The sequence below is a fragment of the Sphaeramia orbicularis genome, chromosome 4 (assembly GCF_902148855.1).
Source record: "Sphaeramia orbicularis chromosome 4, fSphaOr1.1, whole genome shotgun sequence".
Classification (NCBI taxonomy): domain Eukaryota; kingdom Metazoa; phylum Chordata; class Actinopteri; order Kurtiformes; family Apogonidae; genus Sphaeramia; species Sphaeramia orbicularis.
In genome coordinates, this window is record NC_043960.1 from 58,339,088 (window position 1) to 58,354,562 (window position 15,475).

Sequence of the window (15,475 nt, forward strand, 5' to 3'; positions counted from 1 at the left end):
GAAAGTTCAGCCAACCAGCATTTTTGACTTGATTTTTCTTCATCAGTGACTCTCATGTGGTAAAATTTCATTAATTTTATTCTGGAAGCATTTTCCTTGTAGACCAGTGTAACCTGTGATTTTATTTTTTAATTTTTTTTATATAAACTGATTTTATTCTGTTGGGTTTTTTTTTTAAATATAAACTGTGATGTTATCTTGTTGTTGTTTTTTTATATAAACTGTAATTTTTTTTATTTTGTTGTTTTTTTTAAAAATATATATAAACTGTGATCCTCTCAGTCTGTTTGACCCTGTCCTGTCCTACAGCGCCTCCATGTGGACAAACCCTGTCCTCTCTTGTGGGTTCGGGCTTGGTTTCCCATCAGGCCTTGTGCTCCTGTGGTGTTCATGTGCGGTTGGACCTGTAGGGGGTTGGACCTGTAGGGGGGGTCCCACCCCGCTGGGCTTCGTTCCCTGCTGGTGGATGGTGGATGGTGGAATGCAGGTACAGGCCTTCACACGCCTCCGTCTGCGGTCATGAAGAAACAGCAGCAGAAGCTGAAGCTGAAGCAGAGTCCGAGTGACGGCCAACGCACAGGACATGAGAGGATACAGAGGAATCAAATACACACTGTTCATCTGCTGTTATGTCTTCTGGGTGAGTCTGTGTCCGACTGCAGCTGGAATATGCACAAACAGGACAGATTACACAAAGATTAGTACTCAGTATGAGTCTGAAACCAACGATTTCAACACCACAGGGACACGTTTACAGACGTCAAATATGGACTGACAGCCTTTGAATACCATCAGACAGTTTATGTCAGCGGTGGAAGACGCATTCAGATAGTTTAAAACCTAATAAAACCTTGTGAAAATACTCTAATTCAAGTAAAAGTATCCAAGTATCATCAGAAGAATGTGGTTTATCCTTCTGGTATCCAGGTGAGCATATTCTAAAGCACTTCATGATCTAAATCAGGGTTCTCAAACTCATGTTCTTTCAGGTTCCACATTCAGCCCGATTTGATCTGCAGTGGACCGGACCAGTCAAAAAAGAACAGAATAACCCAGAAATAATGACAACTCCAAATTTTTTGTCTTTGTTTTAGTGCAAAAAAACCCCATTAAATATTGAAAATACTTACTTTTCTAAACTATTCAAACAAAAAAAGGTGTGAATAACCTGAAAAAAACTGAAATTTCTAAAGAAAAATAAGTGCAATTTTAACAATATTATGCCTCAATTTGTCATTTCTCCATGTGCATTCTGGATCAGATCTACAAAGACACTAAACATTTAATAACAGGCAGTAAATAGTTCAAATTGTGCTGACTTTTCTTTAGACATTTCAGGTTGTTCATATTTGTTCAGATTATTCACATTTTATTATTAAAGGATAGTTTGTACATGTAAATATTTTTATAATTTAATGTTATTTTTTGCACTAAAACAGACAAAAATTTGAAGTTGTAATTATTTTCAACATAATGTAGTATTATTTTCACATCAAACCGGAAAAAAATCTGCAGTCATTCTCTTTTGTCAGTTATTGTGCTGTTATTATTTGACTGTAGATCAGATTGGTCTGTATGTGGAACCTGAGCTAACATGAGTTCCACAGCCTAGACTGTGGAATTTCTGCACTATGCAAATTCATCCCACGGGCCGGATTGGAACCTTTGGGGGGGCCGCATTTGGCCACATGTTAGAGATCCCTGATCTAAAAGGTCATATTATTTTCAGGTTATTTTGGGTGTTTTCTGCATAAAAAATGGTTTGTTTAGATTACAAACATGACATTTAAAGGGTTAAAAAATATGAGAGTTATTGAGTATTTGGTGTTTTTGTTTATGGTTCACATTGATGAAATATATAAAAATGAAAAAAGTTGAAAAATGACACTGACTATGACACTGCGCAGATTATGAGTTTTTGTGATTGGGGGGCAGTGGAGGGTGAAGTCAGTGTGGCCTGTGCAGTGAAATGGTCTATAAATGTTAAATGGGACAGCCATGGCTCAGGTGGTAGAGCAGGTCGCCCAATAACCTAAGGCACAGGTGTCAAACTCCGGTCCTCGAGGGCCAGTATCCTGCATGTTTTAGATGTTTCCTTCTTCCAGCAGACCTGACAGTCCTTATCAGGCTTCTGTAGGGTTGGATGATAGGCTCATCATTTGAATCAGGTGTGTTGGAAGAGGGAAACATCTAAAACATGCAGAATACTTGCCCTTGAGGATCTGAGTTTGACACCCCTGAAAGGGTTGGCAGCAGAAGGTCTGTCCAAAGGCAGCAGAAGGTCTGTCCACAGGCAGCAGAGGGTCTGTCCACAGGCAGCAGAAGGTCTGTCCACAGGCAGCAGAGGGTCTGTCCACAGGCAGCAGAGGGTCTGTCCAAAGGCAGCAGAGGGTCTGTCCAAAGGCAGCAGAAGGTCTGTCCACAGGCAGCAGAGGGTCTGTCCACAGGCAGCAGAGGGTCTGTCCAAAGGCAGCAGAAGGTCTGTCCACAGGCAGCAGAAGGTCTGTCCACAGGCAGCAGAGGGTCTGTCCACAGGCAGCAGAGGGTCTGTCCACAGGCAGCAGAAGGTCTGTCCACAGGCAGCAGAAGGTCTGTCCACAGGCAGCAGAAGGTCTGTCCACAGGCAGCAGAAGGTCTGTCCACAGGCAGCAGAAGGTCTGTCCAAAGGCAGCAGAGGGTCTGTCCACAGGCAGCAGAAGGTCTGTCCACAGGCAGCAGAGGGTCTGTCCACAGGCAGCAGAGGGTCTGTCCAAAGGCAGCAGAGGGTCTGTCCACAGGCAGCAGAGGGTCTGTCCAAAGGCAGCAGAGGGTCTGTCCACAGGCAGCAGAGGGTCTGTCCACAGGCAGCAGAGGGTCTGTCCACAGGCAGCAGAAGGTCTGTCCACAGGCAGCAGAAGGTCTGTCCACAGGCAGCAGAGGGTCTGTCCACAGGCAGCAGAGGGTCTGTCCACAGGCAGCAGAAGGTCTGTCCACAGGCAGCAGAAGGTCTGTCCACAGGCAGCAGAAGGTCTGTCCAAAGGCAGCAGAAGGTCTGTCCACAGGCAGCAGAAGGTCTGTCCACAGGCAGCAGAGGGTCTGTCCAAAGGCAGCAGAAGGTCTGTCCACAGGCAGCAGAAGGTCTGTCCAAAGGCAGCAGAGGGTCTGTCCACAGGCAGCAGAAGGTCTGTCCACAGGCAGCAGAAGGTCTGTCCACAGGCAGCAGAAGGTCTGTCCAAAGGCAGCAGAGGGTCTGTCCACAGGCAGCAGAAGGTCTGTCCACAGGCAGCAGAAGGTCTGTCCAAAGGCAGCAGAGGGTCTGTCCACAGGCAGCAGAAGGTCTGTCCACAGGCAGCAGAAGGTCTGTCCACAGGCAGCAGAAGGTCTGTCCAAAGGCAGCAGAAGGTCTGTCCAAAGGCAGCAGAAGGTCTGTCCAAAGGCAGCAGAAGGTCTGTCCACAGGCAGCAGAAGGTCTGAGCAGAAGGGGTTGATGCTGTTTTGCTGTTTTTCTGCAGGTTGTGAGCGCCGGCCTCATAGCAGTCGGCATCTACGCCAAAATCGCCAAAGAGAAAGGTCAGTAGAATCACACACATCATCACAATAATAATGAATAAATGTCCTTAAATGGAGGATCAGAACATCAGCCACAGATAAAAACACAACACCAGTATCTACAACAACACAAACAGCTGAAGACCTCCTGTCAACATTTACTGGTTTATGTTGTTTTTGTTTTGTTGAACTTTTATACAATTTTTTTCTTTCATGTTTTCTTTCAAGTGTTTTTTACAATTGTGTTTTTACTAATGTTTTTTTTTTTTTTTTAAGTTCGTGGATAGAGCTGGAACCTGTAAATTTCCCTATGGGATGAATAAACTATCTATCTATCTATCTATCTATCTATCTATCTATCTATCTATCTATCTATCTATCTATCTATCTATCTATCTATCTATCTATCTATCTATCTATCTATCTATCTATCTATCTATCTATCCATCCATCCATCCATCCATCCATCCATCCATCCATCCATCCATCCATCCATCCATCCATCCATCTTTTTCTTCTAGAATTTTTTTATGTTCACTGTTCTCTTTTACGTCATTTGTGTTTTCAAACATTGTTTTTATCATTACATCTTATAAATTATTCTTGTGAAACATATTGTTAAATATGTATATAGTCTATAGTAGTGCTGCAACAACGAACTGATTAAATCGATCCAAATCAATTCTTAAAAGAGTTGGACACAAATTCGTCAGTTGATTGTTGGGTCTTGAACTCGTTAGTACAGAGGCATGTGCACACTGTGTAGTGGAACAGAGCAAATTTCAAAAAATTCAAACTTCTCTCGGTTTTTGATGTGAATGTTTCCCAGACCTGTGTCTTCATGTACAAATACGGTCACTTAACTCATATTCTTCCCAAAGTTTTTCAGAATTTCTTTATGTTGTCCTCTGTTATTCACAATTATCCTACACGATATTCAAGCAAATTTTCTCTTCCGTACTGCTGAACTTCTGTCTGTCAGTATTCTCTGAAACATGGTGGACCAAAAGTGTGGAATAATCTAAGACCTGTTTAAAAAAGATACTGTTTAAAAAAGCATCGAAAAAGGACTCTAGTTCATGAAAAAATGTCAGGCTGTACATCATTTGATTTGATGATTTGTAATGTGATTTGCATTTTTTTTTTTTGGTTTTTACTTTAGTTTATTCAGTTATATTGTATTTTTAGTTCTTTTTTTCTTTTTCTTTTTCTGTGTATTGTTCATTTCTGGGGAGGTATTCATATAAGCCTTTTTTTGGCTTCTAACCTCTCCTGCACAATGATGTTGCTTGTTTGAATGTTGTTGTTTTTTAATTTTCTCTTGCTGTTTTATGATGTGCAAATAAATAAATAAATAAATAAAAACCCAGAGTAGCATGGATGAGGCTTTGGATGCCAGGACAGATTTTTAAAGCTAGGTTCACGTCACGTTCCCGGTGGCCACGGCAGCCCCATTTGGCCCAAACGTAATGTGCCGTTTATATAACCAAACATGAATATGGAGAAAAAAATGGTCATAATGTCACAGCACAGTATGTTTTGGGCATACAGGCTGCCACGGCCACCAGGAACAGAATGTAAACCTAGCTTTAAAAATATGGTAGCATTAGTCGAATCAGCCATGCTGCAGTGTGGGTCGGTGCAAGGTTCTAATAGTTTTGGAATTTTCTTTATAGTTTAGTTTTATTTAGTTTGGACTTTATTTCTCTAATTCAGTTAGTTTTAATTAGTTTTTAGAGCAGGTTTGCTAGTTTTTATTAGTTTTTGTTTTTTTCTACATGCTTAGTTTTAGTTCAGTTTTAGTATTAATTTTAGGTTTGTCGTCTCTTTTCTCTTCTTCTCTGTCGTCGTATTCAAATAAATCCCAGACAGGACTCTGCTGCTTTCTCCCAACTTTAGTCTCCATGTTTCCAGGTAGAGTTTGGATGAGAAGACAACTATAAACGACAAATGATGAGAAATGTCGGACCGTTAAGTGTCGCATGGTGCCACTAGCTAAAATGGCTCGAGTGAAATAAATCGATTTGATATCAATCCAACATTGACAAAGATGAAAACGAAGGGAATTTTATCCACACTTTTTATCCATTTTAGTTAGTTTTGTAAACACACAATACAGTTTCAGTTATCGTTTTTTTCTTTTAATTATAGTTTTTATTTATTTCAGTAAACGAAAATGTTTTTACAATTCTAGTTTTCGTCATTTCGTTAGTTTTCATTCACGATAATAACCTTGGCTCGGTGGTTACGCAAATTCAATTCAATTTTTCAATTTAATTTTATTTGTAGAGCCGTATATCATAACCAGGTCACCTCACAGGGCTTTACAGAATTAGTTGGATATGAAAACAAACAACAGCCAAATAAACAGTAGATGAAGGAAATGGATTAATGTCCTGGTCATCCCCCGTCCTTGGAGCCTCCTTCTCAGCAAAGAAAAAACTCCAAAAACCCAGTGGGAAACAGAGAAACCTGAGGGAGAACCAAGTTTATACTTCTTCCTACTCCTTTTCGACCATGCAGAATTCACACTTGTATGTACTGAAGATAGGTTCTGTTCATTTAAAGGTCATTTTGTTTTTGTCTTAATTTGCTTCATTTTGTTTTATTTTGTTTCTTTGCATGTTCAAAATAAATAAAACAAATTTAAAAAACCACAGTGAAGGACAGATCCACTCCCACGGATGGACAGCACAACTTGAGTCTCATAAATTATGATATTTTTCCCGCCTTCTTTTAAGTTACGATGTTTTTCACATATTATGGCGTTATTCTCGAAATATGACAACATTATTCTCATAATATTACGACTTCATTCTCATTATATTACAACTTTATTCTTGTAAATTAGGACTCTTTCTGTTTTTGATTTTATTTTCATAAATTACTGTTTTTTTTCTTGATATTTTACGACTTTATTCTCGTAGTGACAAGTATTTTTATTTTCTTATGTGTCCCTAATACAGCGTCGTAGTATTAACTGATGGTGAAGTTGTGTTAAAAGTGCCTTCGATAAAATTCTGTGGAAAATTCTTTGGGATTTCTGTGGAATTCAGATTGTGTGGACCTGTACACCAGTTGTTTTAGTACGTGTGTGTGTGTGTGTGTGTGTGTGTGTGTGTGTGTGTGTGTATGTGTGTGGGTGTGTGTGTGTGTGTGTGTGTGTGTGTGTGATTATCAAAACAACCATGCATGGATTAAATGACGGAATTTCAAGGATGAGTTGAATTGATCAAACTTGTCTCAGGAATCTGAGCTGTGTGTGCGAGTCTTTCTGTACTTATGAGGACCGGGTTAAAACAACAAATGTCAGCACTTTGGGCGTCAACACCACTTCATCATCCTGTCTGAGGGCTCACGTACGGATTTTATTATTCATAGTTCAATGTGAAGGTTCGGTCAGACTCCTGGAATTAATCAAGTTTATGTTGGAGTCTGTTCTGAGATGGTAGATGGTTGTTTGTTGAAATTAGCAACCGTTTCTATGCCGATGACAGCCTATGTTTAAGACAGAATCCAGTACAATGATTTCAAAAAGAAAGACTCGGGTTGGACTTTGTGAAAATTCAACAACTCAACCAAAAGTTCTTCAAAATGTGTCATTTGCTCTTTACTGTTGCAACAGCTCACAACATCAGATGCCGTTAGCTTAGCAACAGAATTAAACAACATAAAACAAGACCAATGCTGAGTGTTGTAATGAGCCCTTGGCCTCTTCTGACAATGAGTTTTACCCTGTATCTATACCCTTATTGCCCCCCCCCCCTTCTCTTATCTGCCCCCATGACCATGCCCTGATCCCAAAACACTTGAAAAATGTAGGTCAACATTGTCCAAATTTGACGAATCAACCACAAGTTGAATCTAAATACCAAAAATGACAGATCGGACCATTTGGTGGAAAGTAATCATACTGATGCAACTGCAACACAAGCAAATCTTTAAAGTTAGAATCTGATTTATATGTCATGTGTCCCATTGAAGATAGAAAGTTTCACATTAGTACATTTTTTTTAATGATCACAGTAAATGTAAAATCAGCATTTCATTCCAATTTAAGTTTGATTTTTGGGCTAAATAAAAACTGAAGAAACCTGATGAATATTTGAAGTTTTTAACCCATAAAGACCCAGTGCTACTTTTGTCTCAATTCCCAAAAGAATTTTTCTCTATATTTAACTTTTCTTAAGTGGTTTATCACCATTGATCATAATATTATCCTCCTCATACTGTGTCGTCAAGCCTTTCATAAATCAGTAGGTAGAACATTTAAAGCTGTTATAATGAGGCTAAACTGTTTGTTGTTGGTCATACTGTGTGTGGATTTAGATGTGGTGGACACTCTGACCGTGGATCCGGCTCTTCTGCTGATCGTCGTCGGTTCAGTGACGTTCCTCATCACATTCCTCGGATGTTTCGGAGCGCTGCGCAACGCCACCTGCCTGCTGAAGACGGTACAACACCTCTGGTTAGATCCTGGACAGTAGTTGAGTTATAGTGCACGTCAGTAAACAGCTGTCTTTGCTCCTGCAGTTTCTGGCGATCCTGGTGGCCATCGTTCTCCTGCAGATTGCAGCAGGAGTCGTTGGATACCTGTTCACTGACATGGTAATGACCCTGATTGATGAGCTACATTAGGATGACTGGGTCAGAGCATCACCAAAACTGCAGGTCTTGTTAGGTGTTCCTGATCTGCAACGTGGGTTAGTACTAAAAGTGGTCTAATGAAGGAAAACTGGAGGGGAACGTCTGTGAGAACATCATATTATGACTAGGGATGCACCGATACCACTTTTTTCCAGACCGAGTACGAGTACAAGTACTTACATTTGAGTACTTGCCGATACCGAGTACCAATACGAGTCCTTAATAATCCCATTCCAGTTGTTAGTTCCTTTTGTAAATGTGCTTTATTATCGCTGTCATTAGTCTGACTGGAACAAAGTGCTGCTACTGACATTTAATGTGTTGGAATGAGCGTTTGTCAATTAATCCACCAGGGGGCGCCGCTCTGAATTAACCATACTGGACAAATACCACGAAGAAGAGGAAAGATTTTTTGAGAAGAAGAAGGAGAAACTCAGTAATAACAAACATGGAGACGACAGAGGGAACACTAATGTGACATTAATGTTGCAGCGTTTTCACTGGTAAGGTTTAAAAGTTTAGCTTCAGCAGGAAGAGAAAAGACAAATGAGCGATCAGTTTGGTTTTCACTTCTATTGGCAGCGGTCCGCACCGCTCCGTACACCCGCTGGTATTCTCTGTCTGGGTATTCATCCGCGAGCACCTGGAAAATGGATGGAATGTACGCAGAGGACGGACAGAACGCTGCATCTGTATCTGTCTGTGTCTGTAACGTTACTTGCAGTCAGCGTTACTTTTATAACCGTCATTTATTTTGTTAAATCTCCACACTCTTCACACTCCACACACATTATTCCATCACAGCGTACCTGCTGCACTGAACTGGGAATGTCAAACGGCCGTAAGTGGTATCGGTGCATTTGTATCGGATATCTTTTATGAGTACGAGTACACACACTGAGTATCGGAGCTGATGCTGTTACTCGTATCGGTATCGGTGCATCCCTAATTATGACCATCTGCCTATTATTGTGTAGGTCTCCCTTTAGCAACTAAGGCATTAGAAGCAGATCCTTTAGGTCAGGGGCCACAAACTCGCGGCCCAGGGACCAATTGTGGCCTGTGGGATGATATTTTGTGGTCCCCTACTTCACATCAAAGTTTAGTATTAGTGCGACCCACATCTAGTTCTAAACACACCTTTTTGCTGAGTCTTACGACGCTTCTATTTTATTTTTTATCACTTATGGGCTACCATAGATAGTCTTGTGACAGCTTCCAGTGGCATTTGTTGTCAACGGTTGTCAAGCTAGCCAACCACGAAGTACCTGGGTATGAATGTTAGTTGCTTAGTTGAAACATATTCCGGAGTGACACCAAGTGGACGGAAAATATCTGCCATCACCCAGTTCCAGTCATGTCCCTCTCAAAACGTGCTGTGAAGAGAAAGGTTGGCAACGAGCACAGGCAACTTCAGGAAAAGTGGGAGACGGAATATTTTTTTGTCCAGCACAGGGACATATGCACAGAGGAAGTTGTGGTGTATAAGGAATACGTCTGACGGTGATTAGATCGTGATTAGACCTGGAAGTTCCTGACTTCTTGGTGTGTTCTGCCAAGTGTCTTCTCCTTAGATCGTCTACCGTGGACCCACTGTATCAGACAAAACAACAACACCTGGAAGATCCTGACCATTTTTTCAGTTGTCATATCATCCTCCTTGAGAGTAACGCGTTTGCTGCCTCTGAATAACACCAAATTCTTCATTATCGCAGAATGCATTAGGTCAGTGGTTCCTAACCTTTTTTGGCATGTGATCCCATTTTAACATCACAAATTTCTGGCGACCCCAGACATTCAAAACAGAGCCTTTTCTTTTTTGCTCAAATTAACTTGTTTTTGATCATGTAATAGTTTACTGTACTTTGTTAATAAAGGTTAATTTCAGAGGACATTTAGTCTATATAATGTATATTATTGTGGACGGAGGCAGTAAATTCAGGTGTAGATTACTGCACAAAGGGAGAATTTTATTTTCCTTGGTCAGGATCTGTCCAGTCAGTCCAGCTGTGATTTACAAGGAGGACAATTAATACTGAACAAACAAGAACTGAAACTATGAATTATGAAAGAGCTGCAGCATCTGAAACCGACCACAGTGAACATTTGACAGATAAACAGAACCACAGTGCTGCAGTTTCACAACCACAGTTTGTCATGTCTGTTATGGATTGTGATTGTCTCTCTCAACTCACCATATATTTCTTATTAGAAAGTTTTGTTTTTCATTTTTTTTGTTTATTGATTACTAGAAATTTCAGGCGACCCCATTTGAATTCCAGGCGACCCCACGTGGGGTCCAGACCCCAAGGTTGAAAAACACTGGCATAAACAGATTTGTACCTGTTTTTGTTTTTGTTGTTGTTGAGGTGATGGAGAGGACGGAGCAGCTGATGATGAAGGCCATTGTCCGCTACAGGGAAGACCCAGACCTGGAAAACGCCATTGACTTCATCCAGAAGAAGGTGAAAACATTCCTGTTGGTTTAGTGATGGACATGCAGATTCTGAATGAATGAAAGAATGAAATCCTTATTTCAAACATGGAGACAGTGAAATCAAAACAAAAATCAACCAACAAAATATAAGTACTGGTACATAAATGATTGATAAGCAAACAAACAACAACAACAACAACAAAATAATAGTAATAAATAATAATAATAATAATAATAATAATAATAATAATAATAATAATAATAGTATAACAACATCACACATCCTTTTTCCTATATACACTAATATGATAATACCCATTTACAACTTATCCTACCATATATTAATACCAGATATTAATAAAAACTAAAAAAACAAAAACAAAACAAAAACACATATGCATATGTAATATAAATACATATAATATTCTATATTGTCCTATATAGTAATATAGTAATAATGTATTCATATATCTATATTTAAACTAGATATTATCAACACATATGTGGCAAAGCCCCACTATGAAAAACAACCGGATTCCCCCCTCAGGCCCTTTCCTCTGTATTTAGTAAAAATCCTTTGTATTTGTTTTTAAACTGTCAGATGTTTGGGCATTATTTCAGCTCCACACTCAGTCTGTTCCATAGCTTGACACCATTATTTGATAAACAGAATATTTTCTTCGTGGTTCGACATCTTTGTATCTTAAAATTTGTCATTTCCCTTCATTTCTACCCTCCCTCTTTTTCCTGAAACATTTTCTGTAAATAGTTTGGTAATAGATTACTTCTGGCATTCAAAGCTGCTTTACTGACGTGTTGTTGTTTCTGCCGTGTGTTCAGTTCCAGTGCTGTGGAGTTGAGAGCTATAAGGACTGGTCCCAGAACGTTTACTTTGAGTGTTCGGATACTAACCCCAGCCTGGAGGCCTGTGGAGTCCCATTCTCCTGCTGCGTCAACCTGCAGAACCAGGTGAGGAGCGTTCACGTGGACGAGTCGGTTAAAGGCGCGGTCACGTATTAACGTATGCGACTCACGCTGCAGACGGTGCTGGACACCATGTGTGGGTATGGAGTTCAGGAGCTGGAGGAGACCTCGGCCGCTGAGGACGTCTACACCATGGGCTGTCTGGAGAAAACCATCTGGTGGGTGAAGAACAACCTCCTGCTGGTGGGTGGACTGAGCACCGGGCTGCTGCTGCTGGAGGTAAAGACAGGATCAGAATGATGGATGGATGGATGGATGGATGGATTTTGCTGCTTATATTTGTCTATTTTGTTCCTTTTTTAATTTTATTTGTCTATTTTTTTCCTTTTTTTTTTTTTTTAATTTTGTCTAATTTTGTTCATTTTTCATTCATTTTGCTGCTTATACTCATCTATTTTGTTCCTATTTTTTTTAATTTTGTGTAATTTTGTTCATTTTTCATTCATTTTGCTACTTATACTCATCTATTTTGTTCCTATTTTTTTTAATTTTGTGTAATTTTGTTCATTTTTCATTCATTTCACTGCTTATTTTGTCTATTTTGTTCCTTTTTTAAGACAAATATAAGCAGCAAAATGAATGAAAAATTAACAAAATTAGACAAAATTTTTAAAAACTTTACAAAATAGATGAGAAAAATTATGAAAAATAAACATAACTGAGATAGATAGATAGATAGATAGATAGATAGATAGATAGATAGATAGATAGATAGATAGATAGATAGATAGATAGATAGATAGATAGATAGATAAATAGATAGATAGATAGATAGATAGATAGATAGATAGATAGATAGATAGATAGATAGATAGATAGATAGATAGATAGATAGATAGATAGATAGCTTTATTGTCTGTTCCAAGTAAAAACAGAAATGTATCTTTTGTCACAGCTGTGAGACAAAGTTTAACCCTTTTGTGCATGAATTATGAAAAAAAGTACATGTTTTTTAGATTGATTTTATTTCTCTAAATTAGGCTAAAGATGAAATGCATATTGATTTTTTTTTTTTTTTGAAATATGGTTTTATTAAGAAAATATTTAACCTCCTGAGACCCAGGAAAGTACAACTTTTGGCTTTTTTTAAATTAAATAATTGCCTACATTGGAAACATCATGATGTAACAATTTTTTCAGATGCATTTTTTTTAAATTATAGAATGTTCTTTGCAGTGTACAGTTTTTATATATATATAAAGCTGTGAAACTCTTGTCCACAAACATGGACAGAAAACCCATAGCTGGGTCTGAGGAGGTTCACTTTATGAGATCACAGAGCATTTCAGATTCTAAAACTAAGATGATCCTTTTTTCATTGTAGTGTGCAGGGTCTACAGTAGTGGTTCCCAGACTTTTTTATCTCGTGACCCCATTTTAACATCACAAATTTCAGGTGACCCCAGACATTCAAAACAGAGACATTTTTTGCTAAAATTAATTTGTTTTTGATCGTGTAATAGTTTGCTATAATATCTTTCAAATAAATGTTAATTTTAGACATTTAGACTATTTAATGTAAATTTTTATTAGTAAGTTTAATTTTTTTTTTTTTTTTTTATAAATTACTAGAAATTTCAGGCAACCCCAGACATTCAAAACAAAGACATTTTTTTTAGGCTAAAATTAATTTGTTTTTGATCATGTAATAGTTTGCTATAATATCTTGCAAATAAATGTTAATTTTAGACATTTAGGACTATATAATGTAAATTTTTATTAGTAAGTTTAAATTTTTTTTTTTTTTTTAAGAAATTATTAGAAATTTCAGGCGACCCCAGACATTCTAAACAGAGACATTTTTTTGGGCCAAAATTAAGAAGAAACAAAGACGAAAACAAAGGGAATTTTATTCATAATTTTTGTCTGTTTTAGTTACTTTTGCAAGCACACAATACAGTTTCAGTTAGTTATCGTTTTTTCTTTTAAGTATAGTTTTAATTTATTTCAGTGAACGAAAATGTTTTTACAATTCTAGTTTTCGTCATTTCGTTAGTTTTCGTTAAAGATAATAACCTTGGTATTTTCACTTCCTTTTCACTCTAGTCTTACTGTTGTCACTTTGTTTCTGCTGTGCTTGTTGTTTAAGTCCTTTATAAATAAAGTTGAGTTTTGAGTCAGATGAATAAGTGCTGCTAAGTGTTTGTGTTTCCTTCTGTAGGTCTGTATGATCGGTCTGGCTGCCGCTCAGATCTCCTGGATTAAAAAAGTCCAAAAACGAGAGAGAGAAAACTCAGTGCGGAGTCAGTGGGAGAGGAAGGACAGCTACTGGTTTCCCGCCTTCGCCGACTTCGATGACGAATGAAACGTCTTAGTGATGATCTGAGCTGCTGGAACCCAGCTGTGGTGGATTCATGTTTAAAAAAAGACCTGAATAACGACGCTCTAACACTGTGAATTTACAGCTGAAAGATTTTAACGTGAGTTTTATCAGGTGAACAGTTTCAACCACAGCAGACGACTTATTCTACCTCATTTTATGCTGCAAAAACACAAATGCAAAAAAATGTGAAATTGACACAAATACATGATGCATTGCCATAGATCTATATTTTAAATTCTAAACACCGTCTCTTTTTCGGTCATGTTCTTTCATTTTCATCTAGTTGCATCTTCGGTCATTTTTCGTTCATTTGATCAGCACTTAGAAACACCTCTATCAGACACTTTGCTTCTGTTTTAATATGGAAAATGAACTCGCACATATTTTATATATACATTTTCTTTCTTTTCTGCCGTTTGGTGACTGCTCAGTCGGACTAAAATAACAGCTTTGCGACACATTTTGGTTCCTAACCCTAAACTCCGGAGATTAAACAGTTAAATTAAATTTTAAGTTTACATTTTATCACTTAAATACAACTTGGTGTCTCTTAAAAAACAATTAAATTTCTCAATAGCTGCACATTTCAGATACAGTATTTATTGTTATTACCTTTCAAAATAAAAGCTTTTAATACATATAATGTATAACTTAACATAAGTCACCTTTCCATCGGACATCTGCGCAAAACTTTACCGATAGTTACTAAATGTCAAAAAAACAGAAGTGCATTATGTCGTTTTTTCCATTAAATCATAAATGCGATTTGTTTATTTATTATCGCAAGATGACACAAGACGTCATTCCATAAACATGGTGACGAACATAAATATGGTGTCGATTTACAGATATATTCATTATTATTATATATTACCCCTCTATCTCCTACTAAATTCTAAAATGATTGGGTTTCCTGGTGTGTCCACACATACCGTGACATGTTCTTTTTAAAACTCTTTTTCTTCTCTTGTTGTAACGTACGTCAACATCCGTTTTTGTTTTTTTTTTATTCACGTGACTGTAGTTGTGGAAAAAGGTCTTTCCATTGCAGTTTTGTGACATATAAACTGTGCTTTGCCTGAAAAACCCCCTCTTGCCAGCGCAGAAACTTTTAATTGGAAAATGAGTTTTGGAGAAATTGTTGTTTTTCCATTAGGTAAATTTTTATGCACAAGTTTTAGTCACACAATTTGAGTGTCAATGGAAAAGCAACTATAGAAACTCAGAACAGAAGATCACAGTTAAAATAAAATATATAAAATACTCCTCAGGGTTTCTGCTAAAAGCTGCCATGCCTTCAGAACTACGATCTTTTTTTTTTTTCAGGTGTTACAGATGTAAATTATATTGTATGAATGGATCCATATAAACATAAAGTCTATATTTGTGCACATTTACAGACCATAATAAGAGTGTGAAACTGTACTCATGAAATGTGACAAGGGTGAGACAAATGTACCTGAGCAAGAGTAAGTTTAACCAAGATTTTGCTCAAGCCTGTGAACGTGACAAGAATGTTAACATTAATGTTAATAATGCAGTGTTAGCGACAGTAA

The 15,475-nt window shown here is 38.0% G+C and overlaps 1 protein-coding gene across 1 annotated transcript; it reads left to right on the top strand.

The window, feature by feature from the left end:
- The first annotated feature begins 467 nt into the window (after window positions 1-467).
- LOC115418220 (tetraspanin-33) lies at window positions 468-14,710 on the top strand. Its single transcript, XM_030132618.1, has 8 exons — window positions 468-640; window positions 3,492-3,549; window positions 7,858-7,982; window positions 8,062-8,136; window positions 10,545-10,640; window positions 11,453-11,581; window positions 11,654-11,815; window positions 13,758-14,710. The coding sequence occupies exons 1-8, from the start codon at window positions 584-586 to the stop codon at window positions 13,899-13,901; spliced, it is 846 nt and encodes a 281-aa protein (XP_029988478.1). The 5' UTR covers window positions 468-583; the 3' UTR covers window positions 13,902-14,710.
- Window positions 14,711-15,475: the final 765 nt, after the last annotated feature.

Bases quoted from the DNA above. Each gene is read 5' to 3' on its own strand.
- LOC115418220 (XM_030132618.1), top strand. From the start codon at position 584: ATGAGAGGATACAGAGGAATCAAATACACACTGTTCATCTGCTGTTAT. The intron at 7,983-8,061 runs GTACAACACCTC...TTGCTCCTGCAG, and splicing joins CCACCTGCCTGCTGAAGACG to TTTCTGGCGATCCTGGTGGC. The intron at 11,582-11,653 runs GTGAGGAGCGTT...CTCACGCTGCAG, and splicing joins GCGTCAACCTGCAGAACCAG to ACGGTGCTGGACACCATGTG.